At 41.8% G+C, this 17,556-nt stretch overlaps 1 protein-coding gene and 1 long non-coding RNA gene across 2 annotated transcripts in view; both read right to left on the bottom strand.

Annotated features, from left to right (window-relative positions):
- Positions 1 to 1,707: 1,707 nt before the first annotated feature.
- LOC123960623 lies at positions 1,708 to 4,242 on the bottom strand. Its single transcript, XR_006822554.1, has 2 exons — positions 4,181 to 4,242; positions 1,708 to 3,644 (listed from the first exon to the last, which is right to left on the bottom strand). It is a non-coding gene; the product is annotated as an uncharacterized LOC123960623 (long non-coding RNA).
- An 8,469-nt stretch (positions 4,243 to 12,711) lies between these two features.
- hic2 (hypermethylated in cancer 2) overlaps positions 12,712 to 17,556 on the bottom strand; it is a 14,017-nt gene continuing 9,172 nt past the window's right edge. Inside the window, exon 2 of the mRNA XM_046035477.1 lies at positions 12,712 to 15,158. Within this exon, the coding sequence (XP_045891433.1) occupies positions 13,309 to 15,072 (1,764 nt within the window). The 5' untranslated portion in view covers positions 15,073 to 15,158 and the 3' untranslated portion in view covers positions 12,712 to 13,308. The remainder of the gene's footprint in view (positions 15,159 to 17,556) is intronic.

Genomic DNA, 17,556 nt, shown 5'->3' with positions numbered 1-17,556 from the left:
CAAAGGGACAATGAACAAAGGCTTTAGAAAACTGTATTACATTATGGGGAAAAAGAGCAAGGCAGGGAGGTAGCCAAAAAATGGGAAAGGAAGGAAAAGAGGGGGAAAAAGAGAAAGGAAAGCAGATCAAATTCTGTCCAATTACAGCAGGAGCTGGGGCGTAAAGTGAAATGGTTAGGGGAAGGAGGACGTATTCTTACTAACCTAATGTAAGCAGACAGAAAGCAGAGTGGGGGGTGGGGGTGTTGAGGTCAGTGGATGTTGAGTCAGAAGGGTGAGAAAAGGACAGGGCTGTGAAAAGTGATGGAAATGAAGAGGTGACAAAAGTGGCAGAAGACACAAGAAACTAAATTCCAAAATAATGATGAGTAGCTACACCAGTGCCAAAAAAAGGAATATGAATGGGTGCATTTAGGCCTATGTGTATGTTGTGAACAGTAGTTCAAAACTTCTGTTGATTTCTAAAATCTTTTCTTTAACAACAGATTTATTGAGAATTTTTTTCAAGGCAACAGCAGGTTTGGAATAAACTAAAGTCAACATTAATCTACAGTTGCAGGACAAACATGTCACTTGGTGTCCACACTATAAACACAGGCGTATAGGGACCTCTAAAAATAAAGCTAACACAAAAGATAAAAAAGGCAAGTAAATCCACAAAGTACACAAGATAGGGGATCAAATAAATGTTAGCAGTAAAGTAGCATTTATAAACTACAAACATTTAATTAACCATTTATGACAGACTATAATGCAGATGCAAGTCTTTATAAACGTTGTTGTCAACAACTATAATGGAGGATGGAAGAAAAAAAACTAAAATAAACAAAAAAAGCTAAGTTTATTTTTAAAGAAAGAAAAACAATATGCTGCTGTGATAATAATGCACATGCATAAGCTATAGTTGCAGCTACCTACAAATGTTGGCTAAATTAACACATTACTGTTTTGACAGGCCTATAATACAAACGATGTAATACCTACCATTTGTAACTGTTAACTAACAAAAACTAGAAGCTGATTCTGAATAACACAGTTCCTCGTGTAATAACTCCAAATGAGCATGCAAAGTGGGCCCTTTATTCGGCAAAAACTCATTATTTTAACATACATATAAAGCCGATAACAGCTTTGAATAGAGGGTCCCTTTACTCCATGGCCTCTGGGCCTTTAATGAGGAGGAAAAGGGAAAGAAAAGGTATTTTTCTGAAACTGAAACACGTGTCTCTTCACAGAGTTTACCGCTTGATCTTCTAACAGTGCCAGATCTTCCAAGGCTCTTTCATGCCATCATCGTTAATCCTTTTGAAATACTCAAACCCTGAAATGTTTTTTACTCTTCTTTCACATGTACTGCTTTGATTTGTATATAGGGTCAGAAACAAGTGATCATGAGGGAATGGAGTATACGGGAAGCACTTAAACTGACATAAAAGAGAGTGATATATCCTACGTTTTATGTGAACTCTGATTGTGAATGCGCTTATCTGTTTTTCTGCTGATTTTTTGACATTGTAAAACACAGGAGGCATGCAATAATGTTATTACTCATGTTATTAAATGAACATTTATGTTTTTAACTGTATGTAAGCAGTGGCTAGTAATCTAATTGTTATTTTTTCCACACAAGATTATCTGTGATGGTGCCTTTGCACGTGTGAGATGAGTGTTAATATGCACACTCTGATTAACACTCAAAGTCAGCCAGTGAATGATAAATTAGGAGCAAGTTTTAATTCACTCACCACCAAAAGGAAATTACAACCGCAATATAAACACACACCTACACACACACACACACACACATACACTGAGGGGAAGAGATAAACAAATTAGTACAAAGGGGAGGAGATTAGAGAGCAAATGAGTTTACCCATGACGCTGATTGCTCTGAGACAAATACCTTTCCCCTCATGATTTCCTTGCACTGTTTATGACTTGATTGTACTGTATGTCTCATTATTGAGGGCAAATGAATGAGAAACAGTAGCGAACAGTGGTTGACCTCATATTTAGAGGACACTTTGCATTGTGAAGAGTTTTAATGTTTGCCCTAAATGTGGCTTTAATATTAGACTCCTGTTAACCAAATGAAGGATAGCTGCAATTAGCAATTGATTTCATGATCAATTAATCTGTTTCCTTTTTTCCCCTTTTAATTAATGATGTATTTGATTAAACATCATAAATATGCCCTTCACAGTATTCCAGAGCCCAAGATGACGTCTTCAGTTTACTCGTTTCATCTGGCCAATAGTCCAAGATTTTTCATTTACACTATAAAACAGATAAAAGCAGCAACTGCTCACATTTGACAAGCTGGATCTAGAATATTGAATGTAGAAGTTTGAAATTTTTGCTTGATGAATGACCTAAATGATATCAAAATTGTTGTTAATTTTCCTGTTGATTGAGTGATCAATTGAGTTTTAAAGGTCATCATTGACCAACAGCTGACAAAACAATCTCACCTCAAGGCCTATTTAAACTCTATCAGACTTTCTCAGCACCAGGACACAAATAATTTTTTCTAGTGTTTTAAAATGTTTTGTCTGCGGCTGCTGAAACTTTCAAGCCAATGTGGACAAGAAATGCTAGGGAGATTAAGTAAATAAATAAAATTTGAACATCTATGTATCCGCAACAACTGGGTATATTTTAGCTGAGACTGAGAGAGGTGAGATTGTTTTGTCACTTAATAAGCAATATTTTCATCCCTAGACTGAAGCTCCTTATGAAGGAGAACTGTTGCTAATTTTCAAAAAGGCACCAAGACTTCACAGACATAAGTTAGTTTTTGAAGAACCTTCAAATTAGGTGTGAAGGGCATCCAGCCTTCTTACATGTCCTTGGATCAGGTCATAAGTATTGCAAAACTTTTTAGAGATGACAGGAAACATTTACTCAAAGCCACTCAGATTTCTCTTAAAGACAACCACCAGCATCCCCTCACAAAATAAAGTGGAAGAAAAATTCACAACTGCCATTCTGACTGAACAAAAACCAAAAACAAAGACTGCACCTCAAAGCAGATCAGCCAGTCCCTAATTCTTACTTAGCTCTGAAAATGAGATAATGATGATAATGAGTATGATTACCAAAATGGATGTCTTGGAGCACAATAATCTAAACTGTCCATCACAAAGAGAAAAAAAGGATCTCTGCATTTTTGTGTGTGCCTGTGTGATACAGCTTACAGTACTACTTTGTAAATGAACTGGCATTAGCATGCTCTGAAAGGAGTAGAGCCGGGGTTGAAGGGAGCAGGTGAAAATCTCACTTTGAATCATTTCCCCTCCCGGTCCCTGCCATTGTTCCTGTCCTCACACATGGCAGAGGCAGAAAGAAAGGATCCTATTATTCTGGCCCAAGCCTGTTCTCCTCGTTTATCGTTTAAAGAGGGGGAAGAGAGGGGGAATATTCTGATGGAAAGCAGGGCCTCTGTGGCAGCCTAGCAGTTGTGTGCCAGCTGAAAAGACTCCGCGGGCTGAAGCTGCGGCAGTGCCCACCACCTGCCGAGTTCTTTCTCCTTCATCTCTCCCTTCTCTCCCCGCTCTCTTTCTCTGCCTTTCACCGTCAAGCGCTCGGTGACTCAGCAGTCCAGGTTCAATTCAGGCTGAGGCCTCATGAAAAGAAAAAAAGAGCTGTACAGAAAGAGAGAAAAAAGATTAATTTCTTGAGTGGGAGAGTAAAAAAGGGGATGAAAGAAGCAGGCAGATACATAGGTACTGTATTTTGTTTTGCATTGAAAGCAAGCCTAAGCTGCACCTGGCTCTGGATTTTTAAGTGATTTTCATGGGTGTTGAAGAAGGACAAGGTTTATCTGACTCTATCTGAACCACAACGTAATGCTGCTAGTTTGTTTAACACACGCCTTTTTGGCCTTGTCTTCTTGCCATACCTGCAACACAGGCCTTGGGCATCCTCCCCATGCTCCATAAAGAGACCCACTGAATTTAAGATCAGGTATTGATGTTGTGTACTCAGCACCCATCAATACTGATGGGTTATTGATGGAGTGAGTGAATCCTTGTACCGCACCAACATGAGACCAGTACTGTTGGGGAAACATCTGCGTGTGTGTATCATGAAATAATGAGATAGAAAGCAAGGTGTTGTCATATATACGTCTGCACACAGCCAAAAATCAATGAAATCCTACACAAATGGAGATATATACATTGCCTGCAGCACTGCACTTTTGTGCCAAGACACGTGTCCTCCCAATGGGATGGGATCCATTGCACTCTTCCCTGAGGAAGAAGAAGAAGGAGGTTGGTTAGTTGCATGGATAGAGTGAACGACACCGCAGGGGCCAGGGAGATAAAACAATGCAACTATGAAGAAGAGACCTAGTGTTGGCACCCCGGCATGAACAGGACATAGCTGTGGTATCAGAGGGGAAAGCAGCAGTGAATCAACAATTCCCCGGATCTTTCCTCTGCTCTACCAAGAGCAGCATCTTATAATGGCTGTGAAGACAACTCCGGGCTCCAAGGCATTAATTCAACACATTGTTAATAATTGATGTGCATCAAAACATTGACGATATATATGCACACATAATCAGAATGCATGAATTCTACTTGTGGGTGAGGCACTCCCTCTCTCAGTGGTTTTATCAATATAGTTCATAGGCAGCTGTACATCTTATCTCATTCTTTACAGCACGTTTGGACCAATAGAAGCCTCTTTGCATTCAGTTTCTGCCTGCACAGGGTTCTCACTACCTATAATCTTTTTTACTTAGAACTTTACTAGAAATACATCGGGTGATGGAACTGCACATCTCTTAAATCTAAAATGTCTCAATCTTTATAAAATCATGATGTTTTGCCAAGCATTGCTGAACCCTCAGAACATGAATATTCCACTCAGTACAAGCATCATATAGCTTCAATTAAGTACTAGAACAAGCTAATAATGTCAGAAAAAAATAGGGAAACATGTATTTTTGATACATTTTAAGACTTTTAAAATGGAACAGAAAATACATATGGTATTTTAGGACATACACTCATTCACTTTCTTGCAAAGATTTAAGAAGAGTGATACCACTGACATTTCTGTGCGGTAAATTTAAAGCTTCAGCCAGCAGCCGGTTAGTTTAGCCTAGCACAAAAAACAGATACAGGGAGAAGCAGCTAGCTTGGTTCTGTCAAATGCAAACAAGTCCCACCTACCGGCACCTTGAGCTCTCACTAATGAACATGTTATATCTTTTGTTGAATCCGTAAAAAATGTGTACAAATTACAAGTTGTGGTTAGAACAGAGCCAGTGACCAAGGCCTGGAGTCCTTCTGCTAAATATCAGCATGGAGACAAGAGGGTCATCTGGCACTGGAGATAAAGGTGGGTGTGGGTAGTTTGTGTGTGTGTGTGTGTGTTTGTGTACACCACTTATAACAGTCCATCTCCCTCGTCCACCATGGGTAGGCCAGGCATCTCTCATTCACATTCCTCAGATTATGGAGGGCCATCCCAGACTAGCAGAGGCAAGCCTGGACCCACCTGGGCAGAGCCTGGTAAATTCCACTCATGCTCGCAGACCCACTGGGATAAGAAAAGCTGGGGAGAAGTGGGGCCATTTTTAGAATTTCCCACCAGATAAAATCAAAAACAGCATTTAAATCAGACAAACTTCATGCTTGTTCTCAAGGACCCAAAACAGCACTCCACATGAATGTCTTTGCACACACTCCACGCTCTTACTATTGTGTTTACTTGGCAATGATGTTAAGAGGGAGAGGGGCTCGGGTGGGGGAGGGCAGGGAAGGGCTATCGTCACCAGGGCCATTGTTTCTCAGCGACCCCCATTCAGGGTCATTTAGCATGTGACACATCTAGGGGCACAGAAAAGGAATTCATGTGCCAGTTCCCTACTCAAACCTGAACCAGGATGATGAAAAATAAGGCAGAAGTGATAAAGGGGAAAGAAGGGGGTTAGCACAGGGAGAGTGAAATTATAGACTCAAAATTAGGAACAAGAAAACAACAGAAGAAACACATAATGGAAAGATGGCAGTGAAATATACCTACATAAAGCAGACAAGAAGGTTAAAGGAGATCAGCTACATACATGAGGAGGGCGTGTGGATGCGTATGTGTGATCTATGCAAGTGTGTGTTTACTTTAAGTGAGGGTCAGCCCAGCGGCCCACAGCTAAGGGCATTCCTGCCTGGGCATCAAAAGGAACATAAGAACGAGACACTGAGGCGGAATCTGACATTTTGGGAAAATGTAAGATGTCATTTTTACTTTACGCTGAGAGTTAGAGGAGAAGATTGACACCACTCTCGTATTTTTTTTTCATTATTATGGTCAAATGTACATGCTGGACAGGCTGACAAATAGATCGACCAACATTTACTTCATTGATTCCCTCTTGCTGTGAGGCAACAGTGCTAACCACTGCACCACCGGGTCACGGGGGGCTGGAGCCAATCCCAGCTGACATCGGGCGAAAGGCGGGGTACACCCTGGACAGGTTGCCAATCCATCACAGGACCACACATGGACAACCACTCACACCTAAGGACAATTTTAGAGACACCAATTAACCTAGCCTGTATGTCTTTGGATGGTGAGAGAGAACCCACGCAGACACGGGGAGAACATGCAAACTTCACACAGGGCAACTGGGGTTTGAAGCCAAGACCTTCTTGCTTTGAGGCCACAGTACTATCCACTGGACCACCAGTCCAAGCAGTGATGAGGAATCTGCCGAGAGCTAATCATCATACACTCAGTGAACAAATCAGATACAGAAATGTACATGAACATGAGCTTAGCAAGATAATACTAAACCTTAAATGATGTGATGAGGAAGTTTTTGTGCAGCAATCAGTGTTGGTATTATCAGGAGAGTAAAAGAGACAGTTAATAAAGGCCTAAAACACTTGTACTGTACACTTGCATATGATTGAAAAATACTGGTCACCTGGTAGCAAACATATAAAGCATCACTAATCCAATGATTCAGGAGTTTGAGGCATCATAAGGCAATGAGGTACAAAGAGGCCAGAGACCTCATATGTCCCTGTGCATTGTATCTTTTGTCTATGAAGAAAACCACAAAAAGGTTTTCATTTCACAGGAATTAAGTATACTTGCACACCAAAACATAACATGTGTCACTGAGGCATATTCATAGAATGTACAAAAATGAACCCCCGAGTCAAAGCGCGCAGGGTAGCAATAACTGAACTGAGTGAAGAAATGTGACCTGTGAGTTGGGAGACATTATCCATTAGATATCATCTACGAACAGGATCCCTTACACCAAAGAACACAAAACTCAGACAAGTCAAACACAGAGTTGGTTTTCAATCAAGCTTTTAATGAAAAGATCATAAAATAACAGTTTATTTTTCCTCACTGCTGTACATTAAGACTGCAAGGTTGTGAGTGCTGAGGTCAGCTGTATTACACTTTTATGACACTTTGAGTTTGCGAGCCCCATCGCTATGCACAGCGGTGGCTCTGACCTGAATACGAGCTCTCTGAGGAGTGGAGATAAAGAGAGAGCCCAGCCTGGGTGCTGCCAAAAGCCACAAAAGGTTCACAGAATCTCACCACTTAAATACTGGTGTGTGCATGTTAGGCTGTGTTTGAAGTCTAGACGGTGGCATCTGCATTTGCTTGAGTGGAGGTGTACATGCATGCATGCCAGCAAAAGTGCACCTGGATGTGTACACCTTTGCATGTGAAATGTGTTTGCCAAGGGGGAGGGCTTCTCTGCCTTTAATTATTCATCAGCAAATACCCTACATGTCCATTTCAGAGGCTCTCAGCCCACAGATCCTGATACATTATTGAGAAGCTCTTCCTGAAGAAAACCGGAGAGGAAGCTTGATACACGCACTTCATGGGCCGGTCCACTAATCAACTCTTCAAGTAATATCTTTTTAGCAGCTAATTATGTTTTTCCATTAATGTAGTGCACATCAAGGTGACACTGTGCCTTTGCGAATTAAGTTTGAAAAAACTAGGTAAATTAATGGTACATATAAAAATATGCTGCAACAAACTCCATTTCAAAAAGCATATTTTGGTTACAGATGGACGGCAAAAAAAAAAAAAAAAAGTATAAATGCTGAGATGTAATGGCAAGATAGCACATGTAAACACAGAGTTTTGAGGTAAATTGGTGTTTTCTGTTTGTCACTCACTACTGCACTACATCACTGGATGTACAGTAAATACTCATGTGAAATGCAAAATGCAGCAGAGCTGATGATACAGTCACCTGTGCAGTAAGATAGATTACAGAGGGTCAAAGAGCTAAAGCAGGGGGTCAGGTGTATCCGAGATAAAGCACGGAACAGTAAAGCTTAAGACATGCTTTAATGGCACTGGAGGCCATTTTAAAACTGGCTTTGGTTTAGCCTGCCAAGGTAAGAAGGATCACCTCCATAATAACTGGAAAGACCAGCCCCACTACTTTACAAAATGCCTGGAGAGAAACTTAATAGTAAAAACCGTACAATGTGTAACAACAATAATACCAAGAAATGAGATGGAAACTTGAATGCGTAGAGCAGAGTCCAGTCTCTCGGTTGGCATTTCCTGCTTTGTATATTCATTTTTAAAGCTTTTGTAACACTGCATAATGATATGATATTTCAGCATTGACACAGGAACAATGATGAGGTAAGAAGAGAAAGACAAAAGAATAAACCGCCAGTTAAACGGAAACTGATACTTGAGCGCCCGGGTCTTTCCAGAGGCTTTGAAAAACATACAAAGTGCACTTAGTAAAGCTATCTCACCCAACGTTTCTAAAATAAATGTAGAACTATCAGACACTAAAAACATAAATGTCATGTAAAAGAGATGGAAGAAGTGGCAAGTGGTTTAAGACAAGAAATGTAACAATAGTCACATGAACACTATCGTTCAGCGGAGAGAAGCAATGATAATGTGCATGTTTCTGCTGTGTGAATGGTTTTTTTGGTTTTTGTTTTTAATGGCAGCACCCAGGGAGAGCAAGCTTGAAAAGATACAGTAGCCTCCTTTCTGCACAGGCAGGTCACAGTGTCCCGCCTGTGTCCACAGACACACACAAGGGGTTAAAGTTCAACTCCCCTGGTGCGCAGTCATTCAGTGAGAACTCGAGAACACATGGGCAAAAACACCCACAGTGAATCACATGAAATAAAAACCCTACAGACTGTCAGGTGGAACTGAGAAAGAGATATTACATGCCATAGACCATTTTTGAATTGGGAAAAAAATAAATCAGTTCTCCCACAAAAAAAGTCAACCTCACAGATTGTGGTTAATGGCTATGTTCTGTGTCTTAGTTTTGATTCTCAGCTTGAAATCCTCAAAACAAAAAAAGGGGGTCCTGCCACCACCTCAGTCTCACACACTGAGCATATTCTTTGCAGAGGTGAGGGCAGGACCAGAAATAAATACATTCATCACTGACAATAGACATTTGATAAAAAAAGAACACTGTCAATAAGTGTTTGCACCAACTTTGTATGAGGCCCGGCCAGCCAGAGGTTTGTGCTGCTTTTACCCACAGAACACAGGCAGCTAAAAAAAAAACAACAAAAAAAAACCCACAATAACATTCACAGTTAAGACTACCAGATAAGCCTGTTTACATGCAGTGAACAAATCAAAGCTACATTCCCCAGATAGGTTTCAAGAACCGCCAGCATAAGAGATGTACCATGTTACTAAAACAACCCTAACCATTCAAGCATCACCCACCCACTCCTACATATTAAGAGACCCAATCAGCCGAGGTCGTCCTCAAGTGCATTTGGGTAAACACAGAGACACAACATTGAGCTAAAGACCCTGACTAACAATGCCTTTTGATTAATACGTCAAGGACGCACCCCATTTCTGCGGTCCCATCTGAAGACAGGCCAGAGGGCAGGGGGGACTGGGGCGCAGGGTCACCCCAAAGCCAGCTGGTAGAAGGGGGAGGGGGATACCCCTAAACCACGCACCCCTCCCATTAACTGAATATGCAGCAGTTCAACCCATGTTTGACGCTATGTTTTTGTTATGGCAGCAACCTCTGTGGAAAAGCATCTTTAAAAAAAATTAAAAATACACACAAAACCACCTCTCTGGCTGGCCGAGCCTCAACTGAGGTCTGTAAAACTGTAAAAGTTCATGTAAACAATGAGATAAATACATATGTTTCTTTTTTAGAGCCACACATGGTTCCATAATCATTCAAATGTGCTTTGGTTTAAAAAATAGTTTGTGGATTTGGGTATGAGCTTTTTTTTTCTTCTTAGTTCTTTGTACAACTTTGCAACTATTTCTGAACATACTGTGTTACTAACTAAAATGTAGACTTGTTTCGAGCTGCCTCGCCTTTGTCAAGGCTCTTTGTGTTAGTTGAAAAAGTACCCCCCGTTTGTCTTAAATATGAAACTAGTGTTTTGCTTTTCCCATGATTAAAATACAGAGAAATCGATACAATACTATGTCTTACAAATGTAGCTGAGAGTCTGCATTCACAGATGCAGAACAATCCCTGAAGTATTTGAATAGTAGTAGTAGTAGTAGTAATAATAATAATAATAATAATAATAGTAGTAGTAGTATGGTCACAGTTTGGAGTTCGTAGTTTTTTTTTTCTTTGTTATTTCAAACAAGCAAGCATTCGAATGCAGCTGCAAAGTCTTTTGCAGAGATGGCTAGAGATCTTGTTGTACAAAAACACCTTTTGCATGACAGACATTTTGCTGTACTGCAGTAAGTGCTGACAAGTACAATAACGTTTGAAGGCAATGCATTGTGGACTCCCTCTTAAGCTAGAAGAGGTCACAAGCAACAATGGAGGCAACAAATAACATGTTTGTGGTAGGGGGGTGGGGAGTGTGAAAAATTCATAGATGTACCATGCAATCACTAAACAGCAACTGCTTAACAGCAAGACACCAACATCCAACATAACCAAGTAACAATTCTGGGAGTCCAGGACGCAGGTACCTTAAAACGGTAGTGATGTATGTGTAACTGTAGCTGCATCCCTATGATAACAAACATTTCACAGACCATAACATGAGGACGAAAGAGGAATAAAAAAAAAAAAATTGAAAAGACCGTTAAACCTACATAATAGAGGAATGCCTATTCCAAAAACTTGTAGTGAAGGTTCATGCTCCACAGTGTAACTGTTAAGAGTAGATACACTGGACAGGTTTCAGTGAAACCCACAGACAACAGAGGGGCCACTCCCAACTTATGGTGGTTTATGATGAGGTAAAGCTTTAGAGGTTTAAAATAATTTAAAGTCATTCTGTGATACAATGGAATACAATCAGAAACAAAAGGATGCTGCAGGAGACCAATGAGTTGTCCAACTGTCCAGTGCATCATTGCTTCTCCCTTCTTATTACAAGTTTTCATAAGTCTGGCTCAAAAAAAACAAGCAACTTGAACTTCACATTAAAATTCTGATTATAATTCCTATCTTTTTTTTCCTTTTTCTTTTTTTGGTCTGAACAGAACACATATAATGTCATCAAGTCCTGTTTTTAAAGTCAGGGAATATAAAGTGATAAGGACTCTGGATACAAACAAAAAGAAACAAACAAAAAAAAACACGTTCAGGAACATGTTTTTAAACGTTACCATTTTCGTTAGGTGGTAAGTTTTTATTATACCAGCCCACCAATCAGCACAAGCTTTCCTTGCGAACCACAAGAACCTTCCTCAGTATCAGAGACATTGGCCAAAACTCCATCAAAAGAGCAGATTTCTTTGTATGGACTTAGAATATAATTCATAATTTGTTTTATACAGCAAATAGAAATCAAAAGTGAAATAATTTAGTATGCTATATATCTTAAGTACATCTTTTTAAAGACTTTGGTTATGAACTTGTCTAGCAATGTTTGTTAGTTAGCTCTGTTCTCCTCAACATTCATAAGATCTTTGGAACACTATACATCTACACTAACTAACCACTATTTGCTCCATACAGGAAGCTACAGTACACTTTGAGGTGGGGCCACAATGAGCAGGGCACCAAAAAAAGCTATATTTGACAAGTAAAAACAACAGCTAAAAACAATATTAATGTGTAAAATCTATGAGCATTAAAAACCTGTGTTGAGAGATGGGCAGGTTAAAGCATTAGGTGAAAAGTTACCATAATCTACACACTTTTTACAATTAATTACATAGAAACTTTCAACTAATCAACAGAGTTCGTAAGAGTAATCAGAGGTAGCGAGGTCACAAGCCTATATAAATAGACTTCTTTTTCTGAGGGGAGAAAAGCTATACAGACAAAAAAATAAAACGTACCCACTGAACACATTCAGTCTAAAACACCATCTTCTTGCCCCAATCAAACTACCCCACCCACCCCACCCCAACCCAACCTAAATCCCACCCCTCCACAAGAAAAACCCCAAGACCTTCCAGTTTAAACATTCACTGAAACATTACAAGTTCTTTAAGTAAAACAAGTACCTCAAGGGGTTCATCTTTCAAACCAGGGTTCATTCCTGGGAGCACTAGCAGGCAAAACCGAAAACAATGAAAATTTCTCTATATTACTGTGAACAGCTGTAAGGACTTTGAGTATTTGTAGTCTGTAGAACTAAAACTTAATCCAAATGTCATCCCAACATGAACCTTCTTTCAGGACTTTCATTTAAAGCATGGAGATGGTCCCAAACCCAGTTACCACCCCCCCCCCCCCCCCCCCCCCCCCCCCCCCTTACACACAGATGTTACCAATGTAACAATGGATATAAAGCTGTAAGGGTAGAAATAATCTTTTTGCTGAATTATTGCCAGTAATGTTTGCACGGGTTTTTGGTCAAAATAGCACTGTAGCAGTAATGAGGGGGACTCATGAGTTATCAGTTTGAGGAACAACAATGCTCAAAGGTAGAAAGGAGAAAGGCTGCTGAGGGGTATGAGGTGAGGGGACTTGACATTATTTCAGTACCCACATTCACATTTGACAGACTTGCAACGCAGGCCAGAAGTCATGCCACTCCACCATGGCTTTGTGACTTTGGAGAGAGACAGGAGTAATTGTCCCTCTAGAACTCCTGAGAGGTGAGCAGACGTCAATGACATAAATGATGACATGATCCTTGCATCAACAAGATCCCACCGTCACCAAGAGCCCAATGTTGGCTAACAGCTACATCTTTCACTTAGCCAGGGTGTAGTAAACTGGAATTAATATGTTTAACTGTGTGTGTCTGCATGTGAATGTGTGCATGTGCGTTTCTTTGCTGTTGAGATGTGAAAAGGGTAGAGACATGTTTCTTTTTTTCTATTCCCAGAGTTCTTTGGCTTGATGCATTTCTAGGAGGGTGAGGTGTGCATTCTCAGGTGACTGATGAGGTTGCGCTGCTGGGTAAACTTCCCTCCACATAGCTGGCATTCATACGGCTTCTCCCCAGAGTGAACACGCATGTGCTCGGTCAGACGGTACTGGCGTGTGAAGCGCATGCCACACTCTTCACATGCAAATGGCTTTAGACCAAGGTGGCTGCGCATGTGGCGTGTCATGGTGCCCCTCTGGGTGAACATTTTGCCACAGATGTTGCAGGGGAAAGGTCTGGTCAGCCAATGGCTCTTTTCATGTTGTCTCAGAGTTGCTGGGTCTTTGTAGCTCTTACTGCAGACTGTACACTTGAATGGACGTGTTTCAGAGCCAAAGCTTGAAGGGCCAACAGGGGCAGAGAGGTCCTCTGCCTCTTCCTCGTCTTCCTCTTTCACGAAGGTCCCTCCTTCCTCTTTGATGTAGAGCTCATCTTCAGTGTGCGTCTCCACGTGAGCATTGAGCTGCTCAGAACTGGGAAAGCCCTTACCACAGGGAATGCACACATAGAGGTTGTCTCCGAATGCTGGCTCAAAACCTTCCTGCCGGTACACGTAGTTGGCGCTTTGGTGTCCGCCTCCTGTTCCTGCCCCACCTCCTGCACTCTCTCCGTCACTTTGCCCACTCTCATCACTATGGTCCTGGCCATTCTCTCCGCCTTCTTCTTCATCTTTACACTGGAAGGACTGGTCAGAAGCAAAGCTGCTTCCACTGCCCCCTCCAACCCCAGTGGAACGGCCATCTTTAGGACCCACTATCACCCCATTAACGAGTGGCCTGTCATGATCTTCAGACTTCAACCCTGATGCCTCTCTTTTAGGCCATTCGTTCTTGCGAGCACCCTGCCGGGATTTCTTCTGAGGTGGGGGACCATCAGTCTGGCATTGAGTTTCCTCTGAGGCTTTAGAGGAGGAGTTGAGCTCCATGGTCTCTGAGCCACAGATGTCTACACCTGGTAGGGTGGTAGAGGAGTCATCCAGTGAGGCACTGTTGGTTGTGGATACTGAGGCAGATTGAGGGGATTCTTGGGAGTTGCTGTGTGGGCTGAGGGCATCAGTGGCTGTGCCCGCAGAGGGAGGGCTCTTCTTTGACAGGTCTAGTCCAAGGTCTGGCTCCCCAGCACTTCCTCCACTACTGAGATGACCATTACTGCTGCCATTCCCCCCATTCCCATTCCTTCCAGAGCTGCCAACAAACATTTCGTCATCTGAGAGCTTGTCTCGAATTCCTTCATCTGGCTGTGGCTGGTCGGCATCAGAAGGGGTCGGAGGATAGTGGTTGTTGGGGCCAGCAGGGGTAGAAGAGGAAAGGCGCTGGTTGTTGAGGCGTAAGCGGCTAAGGGGACCTGGAGTAGAGGGTTTGCCTGGCAGGGGTTTCCCACCACTGCGCTTGAGCTTCTTTCTGCACAGAGCAGCGAGGTCATGGAGCTGGAGGTAGCTAGCTGCAGTTAAGAGGGCACTGAAGTTCTGCTCACTGCTCTGGTCCGATGAGGACAGGAGCTTCCCAGTGTAAATGAAGTCCAGAACTTGTCTGAATACAGAGGGGTTAACCATCTCTGTGTCAAGGTTAATGAGGTTATCGTGGAGGACCAAAGATTTGAAGTAAATGCTGCTTGCCGCCAGGATGTTTTTGTGGGCACGGAAGAGTGCATTCTCCACCACGATGATGACATCACACAGGAAGCCCTTGGCTCTCTGCTGGTTGAGTTGCAGCAGCAGTTGTTTGGCATGATTTGGCAGTTCCATTTCCACCTTCCTTCCTTCTTTCCTTCACTCACTCTCTCTCTCTCTCTCTCTCTCTCTCTCTCTTCCTACACGTGCACCACCTGAAGCTGAAAGAAAGAAATGAAAGAGGTTCTTAGTTTTACATCGTAGAGGAAGTTCTAGATACCATGGCAGGTTGTTCAATACAGTGTGCAAGCCACAGTAAAAGACATGATAGAAAAGTAGTGGTCTTCAACAGAGCACACAAAATGTTTCCACACTCGAGATGGCAATTTATAAAAAGTAAAAAAATGCAGCATGCACAGGCTTAGCGGTATAACAGAGCCAGGATTTTCCCTGCCATTACATATTAGAAAGTAGCACGCAATTTCGCCAGTGAAAGTAATCCTTGACCAGTCACTCAGTTTGAATGTCGGGCCAGAACTGGTTGTTTGCTAATGCGCAATGATAACTGCTTAGGTACTATGCCGGTGTTAGAAATTTAAAATGTTCCATACACTGCAAGTCCATAAGCCTATCTACCATACGCGCCGCTGTAATAGTCATCAGTTTATAGGCTCCGAGCAGTGGAAAATAAATCAATAACCCAACAATAGTAGAGACATGCTAATTGTGTTTAGAACACACATACAACTCACTGGCCCTTGCTGTTCGGTTAGGGCTTGATCATCAGCTGGTTCAGGTGTGTACATAACTAACCTTTTTTAAATTTATCAAATTTTGTCTTTAAGCTTTTTGGGTGTTGTAATAACAATGGTCCAAAATTATATCAAATTACATAGTTTAAAACCTTCAAAGCACCTAAGCCTTCTAACAACCTGGGGAAAACCCTGAGGGCTTGCATTGTTCAAAAGCAGTATGTTTTTGCACAAGTTGGGTTTAATCTTTAGTTTATTGCAGCCTTCACTGGGATTAGGACAGTTACAGTGCTTGCATGTCTGACATATCTAACAATTACACTGCATGTGTTTTGACTCCCACTGTGAGTACATCAATCTCAGCCTTTAGCTCTCATGGGGAAATTAGCAAACTGTTAGCACAGTGTGCCACATAATCACACAGCGAGCTTAGAAACTGGAACCCTTCCCTCCCTCTCGTCTTCCTTTTAAACAAATTGCTACCCTACATGGATCAAGTTCTGATTGTACACATTGCCACTGTTCTTACACAAAAGCCAAAGGGGTGGAGAAGAAGAAACGGTGAAGTAACTACTTTTCTAAGGTGCCTCAGCTTCTCTTCCTTATCTCTGTGGAGTAACTCTAGTTTCGGTGGGGTGCCCTCTTTGGAGAATCGGCTCCCTCGAGTCTCCATTAGGTCATGGTAATGTCAGCCCTGCCCCATTGTCTGCGGGTGGGGGTCAGTGACACAGCAGGGCCAGGAGGAGGGATTAGGTGACACCTGAGCAGGTAAAACTACACAGGAGCTGGGGCAGAAAGGGGGGAGGGGGGGGGGAGGGGTGGCTCAAAGACAAGGGCAGCAACACCTGATCCTCCAGAGAGGGACTCATTTATGGAATTAGGACAGATGAATTTAATTCAGTGTTAAACTACATACTGATGACCTACTACATAACACGATGCTGTATTTACAATCTGACTGAACAAAAAACACAAATTTTGTTATAAGCAATTTAATGCAATAGATGCAAAGAACCTGTCCACTGCTCAAGCGTGATGGTAACAGCAGTAATGTGCTTAAGTTGTAGCAGCAGAGTCTGTCCTTGACTTATGTGTAACGTGTTCTCTGAGCCCTGGACATGCTGGGAAAATGGACACACATCTTTAATGCCCCTGATCAGAGCAGGTTATACTGTATTGCAGGAGATTACGCAGTAATGCAGAGAAATGCTTAACTCAAGCATGCATGTAAATACATGCCATATAGACCTAGTGCCAACCTAGAGATTTAGTGAAAATCATGTTTCATAATATGCAGCAGGAAAGAAGGGAGTGGTTCCAATACTCAGAGTGACAGAAGCGCCAAGCTTGAATGCAAAGACATACAACTGAACTAACTGAACTAAACTCTGTTTATCAAAACCCCCTCTGGAAAAGGGTTCATCTGAAGGCTGAAATTCAAAAGAATGCATCAGGCCAAAGCTGTTTCTCAAATCACAGAACCAAGGGCAGCTGGTACTGCCCGTTCTCGTGTTTCAAAAACTTCACTGTATTCTAACCAAATAACAACTGCACACAGATAAAGAATGTAGTTCAGCATCCCCACAAATTTTGCTTCATCTGTTCACCAACCAGTCAATTCAGTTTTAAATCAGGTTTAGCAGCCTGTGTTGGATCTGTATGCTTCATCAAGGAATCTGACATTTGCAATAATTCACAATAATGACATGCTTCACAAAATTCTTAAAGAAAGCCTTGGGTATACTGGCCACAGCCCTACAATTAAGCTCTACAATTACTACTAACACAGATGAAAACCACAAACTGCCATTGAAGGTGATAATATATGAAGCAAATTTGTCAGATCTGGATTGTAAGGTCAACACAC

Source organism: Micropterus dolomieu, linkage group LG21, assembly GCF_021292245.1.
Source record: "Micropterus dolomieu isolate WLL.071019.BEF.003 ecotype Adirondacks linkage group LG21, ASM2129224v1, whole genome shotgun sequence".
In the NCBI taxonomy this organism is placed as follows: Eukaryota; Metazoa; Chordata; class Actinopteri; order Centrarchiformes; family Centrarchidae; genus Micropterus; species Micropterus dolomieu.
The sequence above is the reverse complement of the archived record's forward strand: the minus strand, read 5'-3'. Positions and strand labels throughout refer to the sequence as shown.